This window comes from Kryptolebias marmoratus, linkage group LG8 (assembly GCF_001649575.2).
Source record: "Kryptolebias marmoratus isolate JLee-2015 linkage group LG8, ASM164957v2, whole genome shotgun sequence".
Lineage (NCBI taxonomy): Eukaryota > Metazoa > Chordata > Actinopteri > Cyprinodontiformes > Rivulidae > Kryptolebias > Kryptolebias marmoratus.
Genome location: NC_051437.1, coordinates 19,988,707 through 20,016,429, shown reverse-complemented (window position 1 = coordinate 20,016,429; position 27,723 = coordinate 19,988,707). Strand labels below are relative to the sequence as shown.

The 27,723-nt window shown below is 41.0% G+C and overlaps 1 protein-coding gene across 1 annotated transcript in view; it reads right to left on the bottom strand.

Moving 5' to 3' along the window:
* casz1 (castor zinc finger 1) overlaps window positions 1–25,682 on the bottom strand; it is a 73,181-nt gene extending 47,499 nt beyond the window's left edge. The window contains exon 1 of the mRNA XM_017417777.3: window positions 25,233–25,682. Within this exon, the coding sequence (XP_017273266.1) occupies window positions 25,233–25,281 (49 nt within the window). The 5' untranslated portion in view covers window positions 25,282–25,682. The remainder of the gene's footprint in view (window positions 1–25,232) is intronic.
* Between the last annotated feature and the right edge of the window lie 2,041 nt (window positions 25,683–27,723).

The window sequence follows — 27,723 nt, the reverse complement described above, 5'->3', positions numbered from 1 at the left end:
TAAAAAAGGATGTTCAAAGGCCAGGACACGGATGTTTGAGTAAAGTAAAAAAAAAAAAAAGAAAAGAAAAAGTGTGCTCACTTAAAGCCGTGATAAACTAATGAGGCAAACCGAGTTGTGCTTTAAGTTGACTTTTATCACTCTTTTCATCAGAGGTGAATCTTCCTTGACAGCACTGCTGTAATCAAATACCAGTTTTGCAGCAGATGAAAGAAAGTAATTTATATTTACTAGAAATAAGGATGATGCACTCAGTTATTATTCCCTTGTTGTGTTCACCCAAATGCAGCCCCAGTATTAAATGTTGGAGGAGAAGCATCACAAGGACAAGTAAAACATACCTTAAATAGACTACAAATGAAGTCACTTAACACCCACTCGTTCCCTCGCCACCCCGTGCTCTGTCTGTCTTCAACTGAAAACGCTTGTGTTTGACTGTCTCCGCTCTGGTTCGTAGTTGTCTTTTGCTTTTTAAACAGTCGCAGCGCCTGTCAGAGCGCAACAAGGGGGGCGCATTCTCCCTTAAATGGCTCCTTTTGACAACTGATGTGTAAATACAGACGGATCTGTTACCTTCCTCTTTCTTTTTGCTGCTTGGGTTTTCTCCCTTTTTGTCTTTGCTTTCCAACCCTCTGCCCAAACTCCTGCCAGATCCTACACACACTCACTCACACACACAAAATGAAGGTCTTCTTATGACCCCCTCCTACACACAAACTAAAACCCACACATACACACACATTTAACCCTGCACCCCCACCCCACCCCTCCTAACTTCCCCAACTCCATTCCCCCCTGCCTCTATAAAAACACAAATATGCCATAACTCAGGCAGCGCTGCCACATCGCCTCCATCTTGCCCTGTTCCGGGGAGGGGGAGGCCTCTCAGGAAGGTCACCAACAAATGGTTTTCCGATTCACTGCCCCTGAAATAATTTTGTGTATTAAAACCTGAATCTGCACTTTCTGGCCTGAAAGCTTTTCTAATTATTCCAGTGTCCTTGGGACAGTCACAGATCCTTCACACGCGAGGGAAACAAGCTATAGAGCAACCACTCCAGCCACAAACACCCCCCTCCGCCACCACCTCCTCCCTCCCTGCCTCACTCTCTCTATCCCTCCATCTCCCCACCTCCTGTCTTCTCTGCTCTCCTCTCCTCTTTACAGCTGCCCCCCCCCCACCCCCACACACACACACACACACACACAGACACACATCCCTCCCCCCTCCCTCTCCCCAATCTGTTTTCAAAGCGTGTCTGTCCTTTATTAAATTGTTTTCTTTTCCACATTATCAGTTGCCATGGAGACCTCATCTCTCGGATTATTTGAATTTCATTATATCTATTGATTTGGGAGCATTTCATCTTTTTTATTGTTTTTCTGTCAATTTTCGAAACGAATAACCATCTAATTTGCGTCAGCGCTGATTACGTTCGTCCCTCAATAGAGGTCGGCAGCTGCGCCAGGGAAACAAATCAATGGAAAAACATCATAAAACTCGAAAGTACAATCAACCAGGATATGGGTGACATTCCGTGGTTGCTGAAACGAAGTCATCAAAAAATATATACTTTTTTTTCTCTGCATGTGTGGGGGAGATGTGAGGAGGACACATATGTGTCTGGATAGATATATTACTTTATTTCAGTAGATAATATACTATGGTAAATTTCCATACTGATAACAGCCCCTCCCTGCCTGACTGAAACAAAAATTGCTTACTGTACCTAAATAATTTATGTAATTTTAGCATTTCTATATAAATTTTTTAATAAGCTGCTTGGAGCAAAGTGGCCATTAACAAAACACACAGCTGTCCAATGGGCTAAGCCCAGCAGATCAATTGCACTTTTTTATGACATGATAAAATGCTTTTAAAGCAATTTACACAAATATGGAAAAAATGACTTCATGGGGCTTCATTTATTCATTAGGACGTGTATTAGGAAGAAAAAAAAAAATCTTACAAAAGCTAGACAGGAGAGATCGTCTCGGCCCTAACTGGAACGGACTTGCTGCCCTCTCCACAAGGACATAAAGTTTCATTACTGATGCACGCAGTCAAAGGCAATTTAGCAAACACAGTGTGCAAAAGAAAACATCAGCATATTGCAAGTGTTCTTGTATTAAGCGGACCTTGCTTGTTGTTTTCCAATTTTTATTCATTTTTATGGGGGTTGAGGGGCAACACAGAGAGGGTGATAGATTCCTCCCCCCTCAACCACCCACCCACCCCCACTCCTCCTCACCCTGCCTAGTGTCACCCTGACCCAAAGCCAAGGGGGAGGCAGCCTCACTTACAGGGACGCGTGCCTTCTGGCCTACAAAGCCAAACCGAACCGTGTGCTGGACAGCAAGGCCTTGCGAGCGCTGCGCACACGGCTTCAGCTCTATACAGAACATGATAACCATGATCATTATGTGAGAACGCACTAACGCACATTTAGGAAAGGAGTCTGGATGGATGGGATGGGAGGGTGGGGGCGGAGGGGCATTTGGAGGCTAATCTTATTTCAAAGCATCCTCTTCATGTGCAGACAATGTGCCTGAGCTGCTCCATGAGCTGCTGCTAAAGGCTCCATGTTTGCAACACATGTCAACATTTGACAAAGCATCACAACCCCCCGTCCGCCACCACTACCCCTATGCTCTCCTGCCCAGGCCTTCGAAATGAGGGCGCTAACAAATTAACTTTTTATGTTTATTTGCGTGTGGGTGTGTCGGAGGGGGGGGTCTCATTTTCAAAGACACCAATTCTCAGTCTAAGAGAGGAGAGGAGAGCAAGAGAAAAGAAAAGGCTAAATGTTTTAGAGTCACGATTCTTCTCCTGATTGCCCTGACTGTCTCGGTTGTGCAAAACATGACCCTCCCCTCCCTCAGCCGCGACAGAAACACGGGCGACTAGATAAACACTATTTTATGCACTGACTAGATGAATCGCCAGACAGTGATTACAGTCCTCCTCTCGGCCCAACTAAACTCTACAGTACAGAATCTTTCTGACACTGAACTGCAGCGGCACACGAAGCAAAACTGCAGGTGTCTGACATGTTTGTCAATGCCTCTTCCAACGAGATAAATTTAAATACTAGCCTTAATAAAGACAATGAAACGTCCTCTGCAGTTTTCAATAAAAGAAGACTCGTTGTGTGGATGGACAGTGTTATTTTGTCCACCCCCCCAAAAAAAAAGTTTGGTGATTTTTACTTTCTGCTACCCTTGCAGTTTGGCCTTTTCTCTCCTCAACGAAACAAAAATAACAAGCCTGTGTCCAAAACTAAACATTCCCACACAGTGGCTCGCTGCCTGCGAGGTCTCTGACACCAACATGTCCACCACAGAAAACTCGGTCCTAGTGCTGTATTTAAAAGAGATCAGACCAGCAACAAGACCTCTTAGCAAAGATGCTGATTTTTCTCCATTTGGTGTTGACCTCCAGAAAAGCATCAAAAATCAAGTCCAAGTCATCATCAGAAACAGAGCTGGTGATGACAGAAGTATAACACACTTTTTACCTTACCCTGAAATGATTCATTGGTCTGGACCGTGGCTCAAAAGTGGTGCAGTAAAGCATGTTGTCAATGTCCGAGCTCTAAAAAGCACAATTACAGAAGACCTCGACTGAATAATTTAAAGAGCATAATTATTGACCTCTATCTGAATTCCTCTGAAAGGTACATTAAGATATAGAAAAGCACAGGAGGTGGAAGAGGAACTGAGGGTAGGAGAGTGTGTGTCTCCCCAGGCCTCCCTAATGCACTCTCCTTCTGTACTCTAACTTCCTGTGGACCCCTAATGTGCCCACTGCTCGCTGGCCTGATGAAGACTGCAGTTAATGAGGCCCCTGTTTCTGAAATGAAGTATCTCTGAAACCATCAACATGCATTACTATCAAACTGCCACCCCCTGCAATCCTCACACATATACACAAACACACGGTGAAACAGCCGCTGTCCCAGAATTTGCTAACACACACAAACCGGACTATTAATTCTTATCTACTGTACTTTATTTTTTGAGCCACAATGAGTTTTTGTTTTAAACATTTCCTCAGGCCTTAACTACTTTGTATATCAATTTTCAACTTAATATTTTTCTCAGAGTTTGAAAAAAAAGAAGTCAGGAATTGAAATACCCATGCAAGGAGGTCAAATTATTGAAAAGAAGATCCTGCATATAAACCATTCTTCCCAATCAACTTTTTTTTTTTTTTAATTGGGGACTGTTTACCATTTCCTTTTACTTAAAAAATCTTTCCAGTATATGAACCAACTTTACTGATAACAGGGTCAGGAATAATTTTAAGATATGTAAAAAAAAAAAAAGGTAAAAACAACTTCATTATTGTTGTTTTTATACTTTGAGAAATTTAAAATAGTTTGTGACATTATTGGTACCAAACCTCTGTTTGTTACTTTATCATGGTTACACTAAAAATGTAGTTTTTTAAAATCTCTACTATGAGAAGTGTACATATCTGTCTTTCTTTCATCAGAATTACTGTCTGAGTGTGAGTGACAGCAGCAAAAAAAAAAAGGTTTTGCAAAATATATCTGTGTTACTGTTGACAAGGCCTCAGTAAGGAGGCAGTCACCACCTTGATAAAGAGGTGGATGAGAACAAATCAAGAATATTCACTTTTTTTCAAATTGAATGTGTGACCAAAAGCTGAGCTGAATTGACAACTTGCGGTGCATATGTGTGTCATGAGAGCGTGTGTGCGCATGGAAGAAATTTGTGGGGGGTGAGTGGGTAGGTGTCGGAGTGGTGGGAAGCTGAGAGCTGGCAGCCGGCTTGGGGGAGGATACAGCAAGACGAGGACTTCTTAATTAAAGGAAAATATTTGTGTTTGCGTAATATTGCTGATGGAACCTGGAACAATTTGGAGAATTCAGCTTCTTAAATGGCTTGCTCTTTAAAGTGATTTGGGGCATTTCAAATCCTCTTTGCATAGATGCATTTTTAAAATTTCAATTATGCTGTGCAGTTTTTAAATCAAGATTGAAAAATTCCATAATTTGGTACATTTTATGTTCTTGTTTTTTTTCGTTGCCCTATGATAAATGAACAAACATTTTTTATTAGGAGCAAATCAGATAAAAAAAAATAAATCTGTTTATCAACAAAAAGGTTCCTGCTGTCTCTGCTGTAAGAATAGAGGGCACTGAAATAATTACACGACTTCTGCAACATCCTGAATGCCAAGGACAGGTGGATTAAAGTATTAAAACAATCGCATTTCAGTCTTGAAATAGTCCTGTGCACGACTCAGCACCATGCGCCTCTGTTCAAGTTTAGCTGCCAGCTCCATAACGCCACAGGAGAGGGCTTGGGGAAAAAAAAGCCCAATCCCATTAGCTACGTACATCTCAGCAGACCTGCAGTAAATGTGCGCAAATCTCGGCGATTATTATCCCCCAAAGCTCTCAAATGATAATACATAATCGAACGGTGCAGAAATTTTCTCTGTAATCACACAGTCAATTTGGGCTTTCCCCATTTGTGTTAGAATCTGTTCTTTTCTAAATGAAACAGAAGAGACGGAGTCATCAGAGGACACATTTAACCTCTGTTCCACAATTAGAGACAAGATAACAGGGATACCTATATTAGGAGAAGGAAACTATTTAAGGAAAAAAGCTAAAACAAGTTTTCTAATTTTATTCTACTTAATAAGACAAAAAAAGAGAGGTTTAGGTTTATTCAGCAATGCTTATAAAAGTAAGAGGCTAAAATACTTGTAAAACCTTTAAAATGCATGTAAAAATATAGCAGTCTTAACTGACTTTGAATAATTAAGGGTATTTGAATCTTTAGAAAACTCTATTAATGAGCTCCCTAATATAGGAAAAATTGTCTTATCAGAGAATGAGCCAGTTTCTTTGTAGATAGCAGATTAATTTCATCAACTAAGCGGCTCTTTAAACTGAAGCATCCTCTTAGACAGATGCCTCAGAGGACAACCAAAAAATGATGAGCGGAAAAGCACAAAGAAATCAGTTTTATTAACTTTTTCTTGAGAAGAAACATTATTATGGGTTTGCTTTGATTTAAATTTACAGGTAGTGTTTAAATAAGCATTAAAATACCTGTTTTGTTTTTCTTTTTTTGTTAAATTGAAAATAATTAGGGTGAGTAAGTAAGGTGAAATCTAAGCCTCTTAGCCCACCTCCTGCCATCTGTGTCTCCAATTTGAGAGCCCTTGAAGGTTCGCTCTTTTGCCTTCTGGAGGCAACAAGGAAGGGGGTAAAAAAAAATGTTGCCTGTTTCTGCGAGTTCACGTAACAAAGTCAATCTGCTATCACAGCCGTGCCATGGAGGTGGAATAAACAGTCTGTGACAGAAAAAGGGGGAAAGAGAAAAAAGACAGGAAGCTGAAAGAGCAGAGGAAGAGAAACTTGTGCCCTTCACTCCTGCAAGGTAAAGAGTCTCTTAACCAGATCTGACAGCTAACAGATCCCTGACAATTGGGGTCAGTTAAAGGAAAAGTAGCTCAAGTTTTGCTGGGGCTTTGGCTTCATAGATGCTCAGGAAATGCTGCCCACCGCAGCATCAAAGGGGATTATAGGGACAGGGCCATCTGCCACCTGTAGCAGAATAAGCCCTTTTATGTTTCTGCTTGTGTGAAAGAAAAACAGTGAGACGGCTTCAATGTACTTTTAACTTAAAAGGGCAGCGGAGGTGTGGGGTGGAGTATATGCTGCGGAGATGGCTTATTTAAACCTGTGCTGGGGGCATTAAAGGTTAGCACAATACCAGTCAGGTGTGACACTTCCAGTTGGCTTCCTATCAGAACATGCTTCATGTACTACAAAATGAAAACATAAAGCGCCTAAATTTGTTGTTCGCTTGCTGAAAAAAACTCCCCCCGATGGAGAACAGTTTGCCTTTTGTCATTCAAGCAAAACATCCAACTTGTTTTTGTTGTGGGTTTATTGGAACACAGTGCCAAACCTTGTTCCCCTTTCACGTCTCTAATTTGTTTGGGGTCTCGTTTCTGGTCTCCGCCTGAGAATGTTTTTTTGCTCAATAGTCTGCTACCTTTTAGCTGAGCCGCCCAGTGCTTGACCTACTGCCGACACTTATTTTCAGCACTCTAATTGTCGTTTAATCACATATCAACCTGTCACTTAAAGACCCTCTTTTTTTTCAGAGGGGGAACATTTGCATATGTTGTAAAACTAATTCCGATTGAAAGCTCCAGTGGCTGTGAAAGCAGGCATTCTTTCTCTCTCTCCCTTACTTTCACACTCGTGTAGACACAGTTAGGCACAAGAGAGTCTCACACACACACACACACACACACAGTCTACAGTATCTCACCTTAACAGACAAAAACACACATAGGCAAACGCCGTACCTGATATTCTCGATTGAGGTGGTTTTATCACATTTGTTAACAGTGTGTGGTGACACGTAACGTGTTAGAATAGGGACAGTGACAAGAATGATTCAGGGAGCATGTACTCGTGCGAGCCAAAGCAAAGGTGACAGCGAATGTATAGTGTTATAGAGGAGTCAATTAGAGTTAATAATGTATCACTCTTCCAAATGTTGCATTCATTTATTCACACTTAGATAAAGCTACTGCAAAAGAGGTTCAGCAGGGTTTGCCGAGCACACTACACTACATTTACATTATCGCCCTTATGTATTGAGGAGCCATGTTCCACTTGAGTGGTGGTGGCGTAGTGACAAGAGGGCAGGAGGGGGCAGAGGGGGGAGGGGTTGAGAATAGGGCTTTTCAGGCCCAAGGAATGCCAGTCCTCAGGAGATCCCCCTTCTAATTACAGAGCGGGAGAAAGACAGCTCTTTGTTCTACCTTTTATAACATTAATTGATAAAACAGAGCTGGGGTGGAGCCATCTTATGTGGGGAGGAGTGGGTGGGGCTGGGATGAGATGAGAGGGATCCTTTTGGGGCTGATAAAGGTGAGTGAGATTTCTGGCCACTCGCACTTTACCAAAGAGGTGGCAGAGTCGGGACGGTCTACTGAGAAAGTCCCGTCTCGTTATCTGAGCCTCTCTTCCTTAGCTAACTGTACCTTCAGGCAGCACAGACGGTCACACCGAGAACCTCTTAGAGGAAGTGGCATCTCACCAACTGTTGAATCATAGGAAATTCTGGGGAACTTTAATAGAACAACATGCGGCTCAAAGTCATACTGCAGGACACTGGGAACGCATTCGTTAAAAACACAAGCAACATACTTTGATCACTTTAATATAGCAACTATTCAGTTGCAAGAGTGTGATTCAAAATATATTCTAAAATGAAAACATCACTTCAGTTTTAAGTAGATGTTGCTCCGTTTGAAATCTAAAAGATTAATAAGTTCCATTTCTACTTGGGCTGGATCGACCAATCTTATTTGTCAGCAGTTAAGTAGCTGTAACAGGCTTTGCTATGCCTGTAATCTGCTTCTGCTCATTTAGGCTACCTGCAGTCAACAGAGGCTAGGAAGAGCTGGTACAGTGGCCAAATGGAGTCTGAATATGTTACAGAGGCAATTAAGCATGTTGGTGTGTGTGCACGCACACAACAATGTCAGAGGAGCTTAGCCGGGCCAAACACGCCTCATTGAAATGTCCATCTTAAAGCCACCCAAGTTCCTCATCTCCCCCGCCCTCCGACAACCAAGATGCTTCAAGACTGTCAAAAGCATTTTCCACAAAGCTGAGGAGGGGCTAAAGGAAAAAAAGAAAAAGAAAAAAAAGGGACCTGCCGCTGTCACATGCATGCTTGCGCGTGCACACACACACTCGCGAGGCTGTCAGGTAAATTAGATCTGAAAGCTGACAATTTCTGACCATATTTCCTTGATTATTTCAAACAAATGCACACCAGCCGCTCTAAGGAGATTAAAGTGACATAAAAGTCCCGAGTGGGAGGAGGGAGGGCAGAGAATCCAGGTCACCCCCATTTGTCCCCCTGCCTGACAGCAGCTATATCGCTATCCAATCCAATAAAAGTCCCCCCCTCCTTTTGCTTTAATTAATTTTACAGCTAGCTTGCTTAATTACTTTCAATCAAAATCCTCTTGCCATCACAAAATTAGAAATGGTTCAACTCCATTAGTCTAAATTCTTCATTTACATACACAAAGACTGTCAGCTCTTGCTAAGCAAACGGCCTCCTGCTTGATGAGATTGTTTTTTCCACACACTCTATCACTCTCTCTCAGTTACACACATGCATGCGACTGCAGTGTTAATTTTTTTTGAAAGGAGAAAAGTAGCATTAAATTATTTGAGCCCCTTACTTAAGACATTCTCTACTTAATCAGAGTTCAGGTGAGTTGCAGTGCACATCAGTTAAGACTCCTCTAAAAACTCAAAAAAATTGATTATATCTTCAATGTCACATCAAAAAAATGAAAAACTCCTCAACTTCAACAAATGTACCAGCAGTGCTCCTAATAAGTATGTGCTTTTTATAAAGCTGGGTCTTTTTTAGAGTAGTGTCACTAATCCTGACTAAACTCTAAAAAACAGCGACGCAACACAGCTATTTAGCTGCTTGACAATGCATCTGGATTTTTCAGTGTGATGAGGGGCCGCAGCCCTGCTGCTGCCCAATCACTTCTACTTGGGACACTGGCGTCCTCTCCATCATGCACACACTGCCTAAGGCCTTCACATCATCAAGAATTAAGAACATGCAGATAGGGTTAGTGCACTGACCAAAGTGAAAACCCAAGCACAGAAGCACACACACACACATTTCCACACACTGGTAGTGCCATAATTAGGTTCAGGGATGGGAGCATTAAACTGGTGTAATGCACTCACCGCTGCAGCAGACTACTGCAAAAATGTATGGACACGAAAGCTAAATGTTCGTCGGAGATCCTTTTGTATCACCTTTTATTTCTGCAGCCATGTGGATGCTTCTGAGCAGCCCCAGAGCTAAAACACACGGCTTTGATCTGCTGCTCTCATATTATCTTACAGCTGCTGCTGCCGTGTTGGTAAAGTGGAGTTGAATCATTGAAACAGGTTACGGGGATTGTCTGAACAGTGCACCACAGCATGGAAACACTTATTAATTCCAACAAGGTAGTGTATATGTGTGTGGGGGTGGTGGTGGTGTGTGTCTGGGGGGCGACTATACAATGCAGACCTGACCTGGCCCTTTTACTCCATGTCTGCAGCCACCGGTTTCCCTTTGCCCTCCTTAATCAGTCCCCATTAACACCGTTAATTATCTAAATCCATCATTCTTGGGGTAAATGAAGACTGCCTCTTTAATTCGATTTAATAGGATCATTTTCCAACTCACGTTCACTTTAGCCCCAGCTGCCCGCCTACTAGTCCCCCACTGTGTCTCCCCCCACTGTATCTGTGACTCCTTTTGGCTGTATCTTCCCTAGTCTGGCTGTCTCCCGCTCGCAGATGGGGGGTGGGGTGGAGGGAAAGAAGGGGTGAGCCTTTGTGGCAGTGATGGACCGACGCGCTGTTGATCTCCCGTGTCTTGTCTTGGCTCGGCTGGTGGCAAGCAGCAGTTTTGGGCTCCCAGTCTGCTGTGCACATTTCCTGCCTGCCACACACAAACACTGACTCACACACACCGGCGCGCGTGCACACACACCGACTCGCAGTACCAGCCATGTTCACCGGGGCTTAGCTAATCCTGTCACATCAGGCCACGTTGGCTGAGTTGAGGTCTTTCGCAGCAACACCCCCTCCCTTACACACACATCCACACTCCTTCACTGACTCCTCTTACTCACTTTCACTCTCTGTCTTACCTTTGTTCATTTCACAAAGTCACAGGGTTGCCGACTACTGCATGCGAGTGCTGAGGCGGGACGGCTGACGGCTCCCTGTGTGCTCCAGCAGCGCTTATTTTATAGCTAATGCACAACACAACTGAATAACATTATATAAAATTTAAAAAACAAAATAAAATAAACACAGTTTGTTTGGTTCTTGTTGATTTACTCTTTAAATATGTTCAGGAAAGAAAGAAAAAAAAGAAAATTAGATGTTATTGAGAATAGTTTTAATTGTCATAGCACACTGTCAAGCATGACACATCATCAAAATATGTTTATAAAATACACAGGTGTCAGTTTCTCTTTACTTTTGCCATGGTGTGTCATGATGGTATCAGTATCAAAACAAATTTCCCATGCAGCACTGGCTGACTGTAAAAACTGGAGACACTTTTTCTTTCATCTAAGACTTTTTTTTCTTACACAGAAATTCTTATGCTTGTTTTTCTCCCATTAAATTCAATTTTAATTTTGAAACAGAAAGAACTGAAATCAGAAAAGTATAAACACTTAAGAAAAAAAAACACAACTGCTTAGTACCATGTCATAATTTATATTCTCTCATGAATTCGTTAAATATTAGCTCCTCTCATCCCATTATTTAGTATGAGGGTAAATTTGCCCCCATTTTCACAGCACACCATCCAAATCTCCCTGGACTAAATCCACTCAAACCCACACACATACACACACACAGAGACTTACACAGTGCTCTCTCTTTACAATTTTCCCAGACTCTCATTTGAGACTGACTCTGGGAGAGATTCAAATGATTTTAGCCATGATTTAATTTGGTTTGTTAAAGGGTGATGTCAGCACAAAGGGAGGCGAGCCTCTAAATCCACTACATTCACCCAAAATACCCTGATGAGATAATCATTGGTGACGTCTACGAAAACACTTATTATATTTGCCCATTGCCCGACTGAAGCTGTTAAAACTCATCAGCGTTATACGCTTCTTTTTTTCCCTCTCTGGGAAAGAGAAAAGAAAATAGCTCAACTTATAGTCAAAACTGTCACTCCTTTTAAAGAGACAGAGCAATACTGTGGTGGCAGTGGAAAGAGTTCAGGGGAAAAAGACAAGGACTATCGGGTATCTACTCAATACTCATTCTGTTGGCACCCAATACTAATTAAATAAAACATGCACAACTTTTTTATTGGTTTTACAGAGATCAACAGTTACAAGGAAGTCAAAAGAGCATGTTATGTACTGTTGTTACACATGTGAAAAGGCATGTTGCTGACGAGGTAGAAGAGGAGATAAGAAATGGATCAATGTGACCTTAATTTATTTTAAATCTAAGCCTTATTTACACACTGACAGCTCTTGTCAGCTTCAACTAGCATTGAGCTATTTAAAAGTGTAAAAGCTGCACAGCCTTTAAGTGAATAAAGCAAAACCAGACCTCTGTCTGAGCACAGAAAGTGTTACTATACACTGAGACAATATACTGTAAATACCTCGAGCTTGACCTTTCTAAATGTGAAGAAATGTTAAAAACAGCACTGAGAAGCAGAAGAACACTGCATTCCTAATCTGGTGAATGTTGTAAACTCTGTATATCTTTAGCACAGTGGCTAACCCCACAGAGGCAGGGGTCAGCATATGAAACACGCAGGTTATCTGCCTCCCGACAGGATATCCTCATGGATCAGCAGTGGAGGATGTTGACCCGCCCCGTTATTAAAGAGGCTAATCTGTTCAACATGTCAATGTTAGCACTTTTAGTTGTGATTAATAAAAGAAGACCCCAGGAGTGCTGTGTGTGCTTTTCCACTGCCCCGGGTTGTTTTCATTTGGTTTGTATTTTTAGCGGGTTTTTTTGTTTTTTTTTTCTTTGCCGCTGTTTGGTAATTCAACACTCCTTTTTTTTTCTCCTATTAAAACAAACACTCTTAATTATTAACTTAGTTTACAGAATTATTATTATCAACTATGAATCCTCTTTAGTAGCTTTGTGTGTTTCTCCCTTTTTGCCATGGGCAAAACCTCACTATGGCATTGTAGGAATCATTAAAGTAAATGTAACTTTGTATTTCATAGATACAGAACAATGCGCTTGTGATGCCTAGCTCTGTGGGCATTTAAGTGATGCTTAAAATGTATGGCCCAGTGGCTTTCACAGGCTGGTAGTAATAGAGCTGCTCTCTAACAGACTTGCTTTCTAAGTGCCTGGTGCTGTGTCTTAATTTGTAATCTAGTCAAACCAATTGTCCGCTAGCTAAAAAGGTCACTGAGACAATAGACTACACCGCCTCCCACAATGTAGAGAAAACCCAGGGTGTCTTTTGTAGCTTTTTAAGCAAAGATGTAATTAAGACACCTTCATCTTCAGGGGTGAAAAGGGCACTAACAAGCTGAAAACACAAAGAGGAACTTTAACACTGCCGGAAATGTACAATAAAGCAGAGCGTTCAGTTAGAGGTGAAATTCACCTGCCTGTCTCTGTCGCAAAGTGTCACCTCTGAGGACAAGTTTACGAGCTCGTGCAGCCAGCGTGTGATTTTATACATTGTGACCAACAACTGTGGCAAAGAAAGCTTGTTGGGGAAAAAAGTGAGTGATGCAAAGCAATGCAGGAGAGGCAGAGGGGGGACTAAAAGGACGTGATTTATCTGGGCTTGATTGCGTGTTAATTGAGGTTACGTGTATTAAGTGGAATCTAATTGGAACAGACACTGGCAGTCTGACAGATCGACATGATGCAGATGGATTGAGATGGGGGGGGGGGGGAGTAAAGGGGAGCTGAGGGAGAAAGGGAAAGAAAAAGGGAATGGAAGACAGAACTGTAACGCAGCTTAGAGGAGAAAAAAAACTACAGAGGAAATTCAATGTAACATTTTCTTTATAAAATAAAGTTTTTGAACACCAAAGAAAGAAAAACACCTTGAAGGCAGTCGGACCGAAGGACTGCCCAGGGTCGTTCCACATGCGTCTCATGATTGGTGGATAATGGAACGTGTAGAGGAGGACACACACCAGTGAGATTTTGAGTGACATGACACAGCGGTGGAGTTTGCCCTTCCCCTGCAGTTGCCACTTACGTTCATTTCTGGTTTATTTGAAATGTGGGTAAAAAAATAAATAACTAAAACGTGAGGAAACAAGGTCTAGTGACAGCTGCCGGAGCATTTCTCACCTCGATGAAGAGACGAGCAACTGTTCCACGGGTCTTTCTTAGACTTCACTTATCCTGACAGGCGACAACTGTTTCGAAGACCCTCTCCCCAAATTTGAAGTATTTAGCTCGTGGACTGAATAACGCTTTCAAATGCTGCCAGAGTAACAAATCATAAAAGGGGACCACCTGTTAAGGTCAAGCAACTGCTAACTCATAACTAATAGACCAATGAAGAAGGAGAACGTCATTTGTGGAAAAGGCTCAAAGGGCAGAAATTCAGACAGAAGCAATAAAAATAATTTAAACAGAAATTTGTACCGGTCAGTGTCTTTAAAATTGGTAACGAGAGGATTCAAAGTGCGAGGGACCAGAATGGCTTCAAGGCAGCAAATTTCTTCAGGGTAAGAAATGACTGACGGTAAAAAAAATTTAAAATACAAGTTCAACACAAAAGCACAAAGAAATGGAAGTCAAGAGGAACAGAGGATGAAGTGAAAAGAAAAAGAAGAGCGTCTACGTGTGTATTATAATGGCTGTTTGCGGGACACAACAGCATTCGTAACTTCACTCATCAACACAAAATGCCTAAATTGTTTCCGACATGATCCCATCACAGCACAGAGACAGGGGAGTTGCTTCGGTCATCGCTTGATTTGATCCATTCTGACTGTTACACTAATGGCATTAATAAGGGCAAAATTGCTATTTTGAAACTGAATTTTCATCATCTACCTTTGGCTAATTTTTGTTGCCTTTCTCTTCCCTCGTAGAAAAAAAAAAATCTACAGAGGGTGGTTTTTGTGTATTTATTTGTGTGTCTGTGTCCCCACCATGTAATGTGGATCTAAGGTCATCTCTATTTCCCCGGCTTGGTGTACAATATCGATGGACAGCAACATTTTGCATGGATAAAAACAACAACATGAGCTTTGAAATTTGACTCTGCTGCTATATTAGAGATGTTACGCTCACCAGCTGGCCCTGATAAAATACTCTAGCCTTATTTAGGAGCATTACTATGAATCAAAAATAAAATCAAGTGTATCCTTCTTATTTAAGAAATATATTTTAAACTAACATTGAGTTCTGATGAATATATGGGCAAAATGGAAACAAAAAAAATCTAGGTCTAATAAAACCAATATGTCCTAGAACTATATATGTGATTTATTCTAAACTTATCAGACCAGCACAAAGACGGTGTGAATGTTTCCTGTATGTTTGTGCTGAATGTGAGTGTGCACGTGTGTGTTCAGCCCTCATCAACCACTAACATTGAGAGAAATGACACAGTGTGATCAAGGACATGAATATCTCATTGATTTTTAGGGGCCAGCTTAACTATCCATTCCAATTGATTTTTAGCTTTGCTGGGTGTGCGAGTTATGGCAGTTTTAATGCATCATCTGTATGTGTACTCATCACCCTCTGCGAGGCGAGTTTACAATAGTCTGTTGAAAATGCATATACAGCAGCATGACAAAATGAGGGACTTTATCCTTTTCTGTTCTTTTTTTCTGTCATAAAATTCAAGGAGCACAAGTCATAAAACCCACCTTCAACACACTTTGTATATCTCTGCCATTATCTGCTTCTGAACTTGGTAAATTATCTATTTGTAACAAACTTCACTTTCATTTTATCTGAATACATTTGTCAAAAACAAAACCAAATCTTGTGCGTGACTTGCAGTCCTCTTTAAGGTCAATGTGAAGCTTTCGCATCATGTTGCAGTAGCTACACTTTGCAGAAACGGGTAAAAAAAAAATTCAAGAGGCCTCCATACAGAGCATACAAGCATCCTGCAGCTTTGCCACAAACCAACACCACAAACTAAAAGTACATTAGTGCAAAACATTTTCAAGAATTTCTAGTTTTAGTTGTTTTATTTATGTTTACTGCAATAATAACTCATATTACCGTCAATAAACAATTCATATAAGCTATTAATAATCAATGATTTGATGATATAAGAGACAAAGTCAGAGCAATGTGATCCAAAAGGCGACCTAAAGTCATCTGTCAGGTAGAAAGTCATTAAAATAGAGGCTCATTTTCCTGTGCCAAGCTTAGGTTTCACTGGGGTAGGGATACATTTCTATTCTTCAGCAAAGCGCTGTCTTCTCATATGATATCATCTCTTTGAGAACATCACTCTCAATGACTTGTCTTTTTATATGTCTTTTGTGTTTTTTTTTTTTCTCCAATTCAAATTGCTCTTTTTTTCCAAATGGTTTAGGTGAAGCGGTCCTCTGTGTGAGGTAACTGCCTTTTGTTCAGTGAAAAAGGACTGCATAAAGCACACTTTACTCCATCCTTAAAAAAAACAAGTCTGCTTAATTAATGTTTTACAAGTGCTGCTGTATTCTTAGTAAAAAAAAAAAAGCCTCTATCAAAGCTGGCAGGTTCAGATTACGTACGCTAATTGAAATTCTGAATTTCTAAGCCAACTTCTATTTTTTTTCTCCCCGTTGCTCTGACTCTTTCTCCCTGCACACACAATAAAGCCAAGCGTTTTGTAGTCCACAAACGGCATCAAATCATCTAAGTAATATGGGATTTTCTTTTTTTTTCCTGTATTCTCATGTTCTGCTAGTGGGTTCATGAGACAGCTTAATAAAGCAGTAAATGCTTGGGGAAGTCTGTGCATGTGTGTGCCCAAGTGCACACACATGCTCTCATGTTTTACCTCCATCGGGGACCTCAAAGCAGAAGGCAAAGCCTGGTTCCACGCACTCAAGCAGATTTTCCAAAAGAATAAAGCAAGAATAAAGCCAGTGAACAAAAGAGGATGACTAATACCTAAACCAAAGCCAAACGTAAGACACTTATCCTATGAGTTTACGTTCACAGAGCCTATTTTAATGCAGTCTGTCCAAAATGAATACAACTTAATTTACAGGTTGCACATGCAGTATGTGCAGGAGGAACGCACACTGTGTGAACAGCTGCAGGTGTCGGAGCAACAAGACTGAGGTTTGGACAACATCACAGATGCCAAATGGCACAAAAGGGGAAACATGGGTTTCTTTGCCCCGGTGACAATGATCTAAGATGTAGCTGGAGATTGGATCAACTATGATGTGTGTTTTTTTGGATGAATATTTTTTTTTTAATCTCAGTTCATTCTCTGCGTATACCCACATTAGCTTCAAAGGAAAGCTTTAAACCTTTCCTGCCATCAGTGTTTATCTGGCAAGGTGACTGAAACAGATGACTACATAAATTACAGAGTTTAAAAAAAATGTCATCCTTGATAACCTTTGTTCTGAGTTAATGATTGCAGCAAAAGAAAACTGCTTCTCTTTCTTTCCCTTTTATATTCACCCAAACTCCCTCCTTTCAGAGGGGTAATATTTTATTGTCTTGTTTTGCAAGCATTATAACTTTGCATTCTTTTCCCAAGGTCAGTTTCTAGTGTGCCACGAGGAGTATTTACACACGGGGCTTTTTCAGGTCAGTTCCATTGTATTTACATCAAATAATTTTTGATAAGGGATGTAAAAGGCCTATAAACCCCACATCATAAACAGGAGAAGTGTAGCTGAAATAAGGACAAAAGATCAACGGCTGAATTTTTCCTTATCTTAGACACGCTGATATTTTTGAGTCAGCTCCTGTCCTTTTCAGTCCACAGTGCCTTCACCCCACCAACAACTCCAGATTTTTTTCCCCCCTTGCTAAGTGGGAGCAAAGACTTGTTAGATTTAGTCCAATGACTTCCCAGAGCGGCCCGCAAAGCAAGCTCTTGTTTCATAGAGAAGTACCTCCCCTGTTATCTCCCTAGCACTATAATCACTTAACAAAGACTTGGGCATTTGCACAAATTAAAACATCAATAATGCATAAATTCTTTTCAGTTTTGAGCAATAGTGTCCCTGTATTGGGATGAAATACCCCTCTACCAGTGGAAAAAACAAAACAAAAAAAAACTTTAGCTCAACATCTCTTGTTCCGGATACAACTTAAAGAAGGAGCCGCTCAGCTGCAGGCATCAAACCCCTCTTCGTTTAGGCTGTGGTGAACATTTGGGATCTGCTTTGGTGACGGGACAAAATGGCTGAGGCTGAGTGGGAAGCGCAAGTTGTTTTAAAGCAGGAGGCAGTAAGTGGTGGTGGTGCATCAATGCAAACAGGCAACACCCTTGAGTTGCGCAGCGTGGCATCCTTCCATAAACAACACCACCGCAGGGTCCCCGACGTTTATGATTTGTGGTCAGAAGGGCAACACAGGCCTGATTCTAATCCAAGTCTGCATGTTTGCTCCAGCCTCGCACGGCTAAATCTGCCCAACCTAAGTCTCTTATTTTCCCAGATGAAAACACCAGACGTTTCATATGGTTGTCAGAGAGGTTTGCTTAAAGCAAGTTATATGAGAACATTACACTTGAACAAGGGGAAGGAAGGGTGGGGCATCATGGGAAAGAAACTTAGCAACACTTTAAAACCAGGATGCTGTTCAGGCTACTGTTTAATTTAGCGAGAAAACCTCCTTCATATTTATTACTGCAGCTGTGACTGAAGTTGCGCTGACTGTGGAGGAGTTAGGTATCATTACCGGACTAGTAAATCCATGACCAGTACCATTTCAGCGCCAACAGAGGACGAGCCATTCTATACAGATGGCCTCAAGGACAATTAGCAGTAATGATTGGTTGCCACATAAATGAGAGAAATTCTATTTGCTGCTGCACTTGCTGATGATCACAGACCAAATGCCTCTGACAATAATATGGATGGCTGCTTTAAGCTTACTTGTAAATCCTGGTCAAAAGCACTGAAAACAATCATCTCCTGTTCTAATATTTAAGGAAAACACAATAAATACAGGCTGAACTCTAAATCTTTTGCAATCACCACATCATTATGGAAAAATAAGAGACAAATAGCTCTGTGATCTAAAATATTATCTCCTCAATCATATAATTTTTCCCTGGATATCTTCATGCCCCCCCTTCTCTGTCAGTTAGTCTGGCAAACAATCCCCTTGTTAGCAAACTGTTAAGACAGCCGCTTGGTATACAAATTGCGCTCGACCAAGCGAATTTGTTTTGCAAGGGTGACCTGTTTAATCATCTCATTTTCTTTGGCGGACATTTATTCATCTGGTTTCCACGGTTACCGGGAACATTAAGGGGCTACAGTAATAAGGCTGGAGAGTCAAACAGGTAATAAAAAAATTAACGCCATTTTCCAACAGCCGAGGACAGTGGGTGAAATGAATCAGGGGAGAGGTGAGGGAAGCAGCGGGGGGAGCAGGAGGATTGGCTGTGTGTTGGGGTGGTGGAGGGGCGGGGGGGGCTCCAATATTGTCCAAACAATAAGTGGTTATTTTACTCTGTAGATCAGGTGGTGCCGTTATGGACATGACACGTTGGGCACAGAGTAGGAGAGATAAAGCTTTTAATGTGGCTCTGCTCCTTTTTTTTTATTGTCAGTTAGAGATTGCATATCTGAACAATTAAAAGTTTGCCCAAGATATCTATCAACTTTGCTCTTTTTTTATTTCTCCTGCGCTTTAGAGGGAAGATAATTTACACTACTGGCAATGCAACATGTCAATAATATTCAAGGAACACCGTGACATTTAGAAGCCCTGGTGAGAAATGTTTTGTAGTTCTCCCAAGTTAAATCATGTTTTCGGCTTTTGTCATTTGAAAAAAAAAAGAAGAGCGACCACAGTGGAAAGAAGAAAAAAAAAAAATCATTGGAGATTAGGGAGTTTGCTGCTTGCTAACAGTGATCTACACATAAATTGAGAGAGTCCAGCTTCATGCCAAATATAGAAAATTCCGGCACAATAGGGAGAACAGGTGCTGAGGGTCCACAGAAAGTGACGAAGCCGAGGAGCCGGGTGTCTGCTGAATGCCAAATAAGGCAGTGAGACATGTTGCACCAAGGCACAAACAATCGACTGTTCTGTGATTTTCTGACTCTGATAAGTGTCACAGATTCTGCCACAAAGTGTTACGTTAGGGCGCTCATCCTGAGCAATTTCTCACTGGAATAATAACTGAACAAGAGAAAACAAGCAACAAATTTTATGCATTACTCATTTCTCCACTCCTTCCTTAAGTATGTCCAATTGACAGCACGTCTTTGGCACTCCTAAAATATGCACAAAAACCTCTCAACCTAACCCTTCATCATTTAAATCGTCTGGTTTAACGTGTTTTGGGGCATTTTGCTTTGCCAACACCTGTCTCTCACCCTTTGGAAAGCAAACTAAATTGAATTCTTTGTTTTTATTTACTTGTATATATTTGTTGTTGCCAGGAGTGACTCCATTGTGACTGAGGTTGGAGAGGAAACTGCTGGCACAGAACAAGTCTCAGAACAAGTCTTGAGACGGAGGGAAGAGGGGGGGGGAGGGTGTTGCGGATTCTGAGTCGACCTGGGTTCGTGCACACACACACACACACACACAAACGCAGGGTACGCACTCTGGCATCAGACCGCTCGCGTGTCTCAAGGAGCTCTTTCCTCTCCTCACTGGCAGGCAGGAGCCCGGAGAAACAAACTCTCGTCATAGACGCGGGGTGAAATCCTCTAAAGGGCATACAGAACGGACGGCAAAAAGGCTAAGCTGGGGCTCTGGAACTGCCAACTGTTCTGCTAACAGCCTCTTAACAGGTGTGGGCTCCAGAACCATGTAATCCTATCAAGTTACAGAGTTTGAAAAAAAAAAAGAAGAATGAAAGAAAGAAATCCAGCAAACTGCATGCTCCTGACCCCCCCATCCCCAGTTCTCCATCCTCCCACCCCTCTCTTTCTGTTGTGACAGAAATGAACAGCTGGGCTTCAGATTTATCATGTACAGACAGTAATTATTGCTGGTGCTGCCTGCTACCGACCCAAGTGAATAGAATGTCACATAAAAAAAAGAAAGACAAACACACACACACACAAATGGGAGAAGGGGAGCTGAAGTTGAGACGTGCCGGGTTGAGAACTGTGTGACACAAAAGGCAGAGTGGGGCAGTGTTTGAACATCACAACGCTCCTGTTTGCAGTCAATTACGGTTGAGAACAGAACAGGAGTATTGGCTCTGTAACCTGTCACTGCAAATATTTTGTCACACAAAGTTTCTCGCGTTTCTTTTTGATTTATTTCTCTTTCTCGTTACAAAAAAAACAGAGTTGTCATACCGCGCTCTGAATTTCTGCTAGTACAAAGGTGACAGAGAACTGAAACCAAGAACTGTGCACTAAAATTCAGTTTAAAAGAAAGTGCTTCAACACCCAGCACTATCTCTGCCTTATTTGGAGTTTTTATCATTCATTTATGATTAACTCAACTTTTTAATTATTGTTAAATAAAAAAAAACAAGGAAAAGTTGCTGATATTAGGTCACACAAAGTGTCTCCATCACTATCTTAAATCAGTCTGACCCCACCTGATGTATCTATTCCAGAGATAAAAGGGTCAGGAGATAAACAGTTCAGTTATTACCAATGTCAATCACTGTCAATGAGTAGTTAACCCGCGGCTTCCTTTCCAATACGTTCAGCCAAGTGTTTTGGTGAGTCACATCCCACTAACCTACGCATGGGACTTTTTCACACCTTAAAGACCCTCTGCCACATTTAAAAGGATTAGACACCACATTTTGTGCTGGCTTAATGTCTCTTTCAGCCGGCCTAATAAGTGCGCTTCGATAAGCGGAGCATGCAAATTCATTCATGGCCAGTTGAGACCACGCTTTCAGGCAAACGTCTTAAAGTCTTCCACTCTGCTAATTATCTCTTCATTTTCCCTTTTTCCCCCTCTTATATAGCATATCGACAACCAGAGATTATTCTTCTCCCTGATTTTGCATGAAATTATAATTTCATATGTGAGATTACGAACTGGGAGTTGGGAGTTAAAAAAAAAAAGTTATGGGAAGCTTTTCGCTTGCCTCTACACACAACGTTGCAAAGTGAGATTAAAACATTTTTAAAATAATATTTAGCCAAATAATTTGAGAAAATAATAATATTAAAATTTACAAACCTTGCTTTTTATTTTACAATATACTTAAAATTTACCTGTCTTTATTTTTTAGAGAAGATGATTACAAGTTCCCTCTTTTCTTAGGACCGTAATTTACCAAACATACATTATCTGAATTATCCATGATAATAAAAAAAAGTTTTTAGATAATAAAGACAATGAAGACCCGAGGTGCAACCTGTTTATCATTCTTGAATATTTCCTCACCAAGTATTAATTAGGCCATTACTCCAGATTGGTGACGGGAGCTTTGAGGTTTTAATTAGGTGCTGGCCACTGCATGAGTGCACAGGAGTGAAGAAAGGGGGGGGTGATGCCACTTGCCTCGCTCCTGGCCCGTATCAAGTAGCCCTGAACACTTTGGCTTCTGCGGCAAGATGCATGGCAGCCCACGTGCATCTGTAGTTTATTTGATCATTTGATCTCTGATGATTCCTTTTCCTAACGGTCAAAAAAAAAAAAAAGAAAGAAAGAAAAAAAGAAAGAAGAAAGAAAAAAGGGCCAGTTGGTGCGATTTGGGTATTAAAGATGGGGTTTAAGGTAATTACAGTGTTAGGGGGTTTTGTGTCTGATGACTGGGTACATACTCAATCAGAGCTCAGCTGCCCTCACTTCCAACACACACACACACACATACACACCTCCCTCTTCTTGCCTGTTGCCCCCCCCATCTACCCCATCACTCTGCTAAAACCAGGCACAACACACACACACACACACACACACAGACATAGCCTCGCGCAACATCAATCAAACACTCAGAGCGGCCCATAAAACTACACAAACATGTACGCTTCCATTAACTGCTGCATTTTACACTTGCTGAAAATGGAAAAAATAAATTTAACAATATTAGACAAATTAAAACAAATAATTGCTTATTGGTGTACATATTTAAATTTGAATTATTATGTTGAAAGAAAACATCTTCATCAACCTGAAATTTATGTAAAAATAAAAATGACCTATTTATTTTATTTTTAATCATGTGATTGTAACTTAATTAACCATTTTTTCTTTTAATATTCAAATACATGGGTTGGTAAAAAGGAAAAAGCTTACATTTTGTTGTAGTCTGAACGACATCCTAAATAAATAAATCCTGAGAATGTGAGTGTTTTTCCTCGGTTGACGAGGCGATACTAATCACCTTGTTGCTGAGGAGCACTCTTCCCCGACAAGGCTCCTTAGAATACAAGGATCCCCCAGGAGAAATCGGTATGAAAGAGGTTAAAGACAATGACTCACTTTTTTATTCCCTTTCTCCTTCTTCCAAATGTCTCCCTGTTAAATTTATTTCAAAACTCTGTTAATCTGCTGTACACAACATTTCCATTAGCATAGCCCGGCCCCCTAATAAAAATTCCGGCTAGTTTAATTAAAAAATGTAAATTTACTGTCATCCGAGGAGCAGCAGAAAGAGGAGTGCAACAGCATATTTTATTGCTTAAGACATCAAATTGATTCAGGTTATTGCTAAATTGTGATAAAAGGTTATTGAGGGCCTTTCAGGACCCGGGCTTGTTTTTCTCCCTCATTTCATCCGGGGTTTTTTTCGTGGAGGGCCGTAAACGATGGAGAGGGCCACAAAGGGTTAATGAGACAAGTGAGGAAAAAAAAAAAAAAGGCAATCAACATTATGACTCATGAGAGAGCAGAAAAACATTTTCCAAAGTTTGAAATTAGGGTGTGTCACGATAACAGTTAAACTTGTTTGTTGTTGTTTCCTAACATAATGCTGGACGCCTTAAATAACCAGAAATAATAAGCGAGCCTTCGTGTCTGTCTCCTGTTAGTCAAAGCCTGTGGTCACAGTCGTCCGCTGTCCACTGTCTCTCCTCTGACTTTTATTTAATGTGACACATATTTAGGTTGTGTTTTATTTTTCATATCTGCCATGTACAAGTTAAGGTATCAATGTCAGGACTTGTGAAGTAAAATAGAGAGACCATAGGAAACAAAAATGTGATAAAAAAAAAAGTACATGCAGTAAATGAAAGATAAACGTATTAAAAATAACAGCCTTGAGCTAAACCTGCTGACAAAGTACGAATGACAAATTTTTTGTGAAATATTTTAAATATTACAGGCACATTTTATTATTTCTCTGTTATTTAAACCACTCAGATAACATTTAAAAATATCACAGATATAAATAACACAATATTTACTAAATATTTATGAGCTGGGAGCCTAATAAAATCTATTTAGAAATAAGGCAACTGATCGAAGTAAAAGCACCTACAGATGTCTCTGAAACTTACAGGGCAGTTATTGAGTTTTGTTGTAATAATGATATATACAGGGAGTAAAAACACACACATCGCAAATAAAAGTAGGACATCACTCAGTACATGAAAGCAGAGAACACAAGTGTACATACAGTACACTCAAGAAAGAAATGTGATCGTAAAAAAAAAGACATTTTAAAGCACACACACACACACGTATATAAAGACACACACACACACAATCGGAGAGGGAAATGACGCTCACAAAGTGTAATCCAGTTACAACAGGACAAGTTTATCTTTCTAAAAGTATGCTCAGAACAACTCGAATAAACCTGGCAGCAGTGGTGAGAATAAAATTCAGAGCAGGCTGCCTAAGGTGTACATTTACACAGAACTTACTAGGTTTTCTCAACTATTAATACTTTTTGTCAAATTTTAACTAAACTTTAAATAAAAATCAGACGTATTTGAAGTTCATATTTTATTATTACATGTTCTGCGTTCTGTTCCTGCACTAATTAGAAGTACCTGAAAGGTGTTAAATCTGCTACGGTTCCCTTTACATGTGTGACAACACAACAGTTTGTTTGCTTTGTCCCCTTGGCAACAAACCCTTAGGCCATTCAGGCTGCCCTTATGGCATTGCCAGAGCCTCTGTGGGTCAAAAGACTACCTGTATTTTTTTTACAAAGCTAAACATTAAAAATGAAAGAAAAGCGTGGATGAACAGGGAGCGAGAGACAAAAAAAAAACATGCCTGACAGGGAGTTGTTCTTGTCCTAGAATAAATATAAACTCTGACAAGAGAAAATGAAACTCGCTTTGTGAACTTTCCTCACATGTGTGCTGTATGTCTCACGGCGTCATGAGCCGTGTGGTGGAGAAATGGGCAATCATATTTGATATTGCAGTCACCTTTGGGCACTGTCAAAGAGCTATAAATAAGAGTGTTGCAAGACTTGGGTATATGCTGGCACATTGTTTAATCGTGAACAGCTTCCTCTCTCTGTATATTTAGCCAGAGATAAGGGCACACCTTAAACTGTCAGCTAATAAAACATATCTGTCAGAGGTAGAAAAGAAGAAGAGTACTCACCATATTCAGGGAAGTCGAAGTTAAATCCTCTCAGACATGTAACTTTCATAATATTACTCAACTCTGTTAGAAAGTCATTCAAATGTTGGTTGGTGGAGGGGGGAAATAAAGCGGAAAAGTAACTAGATGAAAAAAAAAGGCTCCTTCAATCAAGCACTAAACTCCTTGACATGTAATCTGTCAATAGTTTGTTGCTGAGATAATGCCGGCTGCCACGAGCGGATTTGATTGGCAGCTAAGGGTCTGGCCCCTCCTTCCTGTGGTTTGACGAGAGAGGGGAGGGGGGGTAGGTGAAAGAATATGGAGCCGCCCCCTTCCCCTGTTCTGACTCTCTCTCTCTCTCGCTCTCTCTCTCTCTCTCTCTCTGTTGCTCTCTCTGCTTTGCTCCCAAACACACACCGACACACACACACACACATGCACAGAGCGAGCTGTTGGTGATGTTGTCTGAATAGGCTGATAGGAAATTATGGCAGAGGAACTGGAGCAGTTTTTTTTCTCCCTCCCTCAGTGGGCTGGCCTTTCCATCTTTGTGGTCTTCTAGCCTTTCAACTCTCTTGGGGTGGAGCCACCACTGCCTCTATTCAAATGAGGGGGAGAAGTACACTTTACAAATAAAAAACAAAAAAACGGGGGGTGATGTGTTGGGAAAGATCACTCGTTTAATAAAATATTTCATACTTTTATTGATCTGAGGCTTTCAGACTGATCACCCACATGAAAAAGAGTGTGATTAAAGCAGCAGCAAATCTGAATTGTTTTCGTATATGAGCAGCGAAAGAATATTATGACAGTTTTCTAACAATTCACACTCTTATTAAATCATCATTAAGCATAAAGGCACAAGAGTATCACATTAGTTCTCTCATGTCTTCAGAAAGTCGCGTGAGTTTTGGAGATATCTGACAAAAATATAACTTCAAATAACTCTTTCACTTCTCTCGCAAAAAAGAGATCTGCACCGTTTCAGTGCTTCATAGTTTACTCTTCTTGCTCCTCTCGCTCAGAGAACAACTCTCTCTCCTTTCGTTCCCTCTGATAAGCTATCAGTTTTCATTGTAATTTCAGGTGAAATGATAAATGACGGCCGTTACCAGGTGACAATGAATACTTTATAAGACAAACCCCTTATTTGCCTGGCAGTTTTTTCCGCAGTGACATGCAAAGTGTCTCTGGACCATTTGTACATAAACCCATGCACTGTAAACATGGCTTCGTGTCAGGAATGTGGAATTCACAGAGCAACACAAAATGACAAAGTATAAGTTTTTTCAAGGTAACTATTTCTGTTTTTCCCACAGCCGTCTCCCCCACCCGATAAAGGTGTTGTATAACTAACATTTACTGGTTAGAGGAAAAAGAGGAAATGAACATTTATGGCTGTGAACCATAACACAGTGATACACGGTGCTGGCTTCAGTTCCTGAGGGCTGTTAAAAGAGTGCAAAGTATGTACAGTACATAAAACAGGTTTTGGTTGATTCTGAAATTATGATGACTCATCCAGGTTAATGGAGAAAAACCTTTTGTCTCCTCCTTCTTAGCCCACATAAAGGAAAATGTCCTTAAAAAAAGGAGTTTCTGCAGGCTCCACCCTCATTCTAACATTGTACAGTAAATAATACCTCTTTTTCTTTCAATAGTCATGTTAAACTTGTTTTTGACCTGATCCGGCAACAAGAATGACTTTTCTGAAGGTTTTGAAACAATCTTTTGTGAACTGTCCGTCTTGTTCTTTATCCACCACATATTGCTCAAACAAAGTATTCTGTTTGGATATTTGGCAAGGCCTATTGCACGTATGGATCATTGCTTTAAAACCACAGTGACACAGAAGGCTCAAAATGTTGTCCATAAAGTTAAAAGGGAACAAGCTTCACCTCAAAAGATTTGTGTTTAGTTCATATTAAACGTGTCTCAGATTGGTCAGTTGTAGAAAACTTGCACAAAATCAACAAACATAACTGGGGAAATTTTGGTGTGCAGGGTGAGTAATTTTCATCGAACAATGTCCACAGTTGGGAGGGGTTTCTCATCCATGCATTACAGCCCTCTGGCCCCTGAGCTGCCATCTTTGAGGGTGAAACCATTATTTTTCTCAAAGAGCTGTGGGGATTTTCGTTTGATGTGGCCTGGGGGTATTGTTTAGTGCATGCGGGAGAATGTTGAGGGCAAGGTGGAGTGTTTATGCGTGTGAGTGTGTACGCGCACTGCTGTGCGTGTGACATGGTTGGGGCACATCAGTCAAAGGGCCGCCAGGCCAGACGTTTGGCTGCCCCTGACAGTGCACTCCAGGAGGGGCTGGTCGGTTGCAGGGCCCACTCCGAGTCCTCCATTCCCCAGGACAAAAGCTGTGGTCCGGTTGAAAGATGTGAATTCAGTGGCTTTTGTGCCCAAAGCCCAGAGACATGCCGAGTGAGAAATCTGACCTTCGCCGAAAGTCAGATTGTGTTTTTTGAGCTCCTCTTGCTGTCTCTGGCAGTTCGGGACA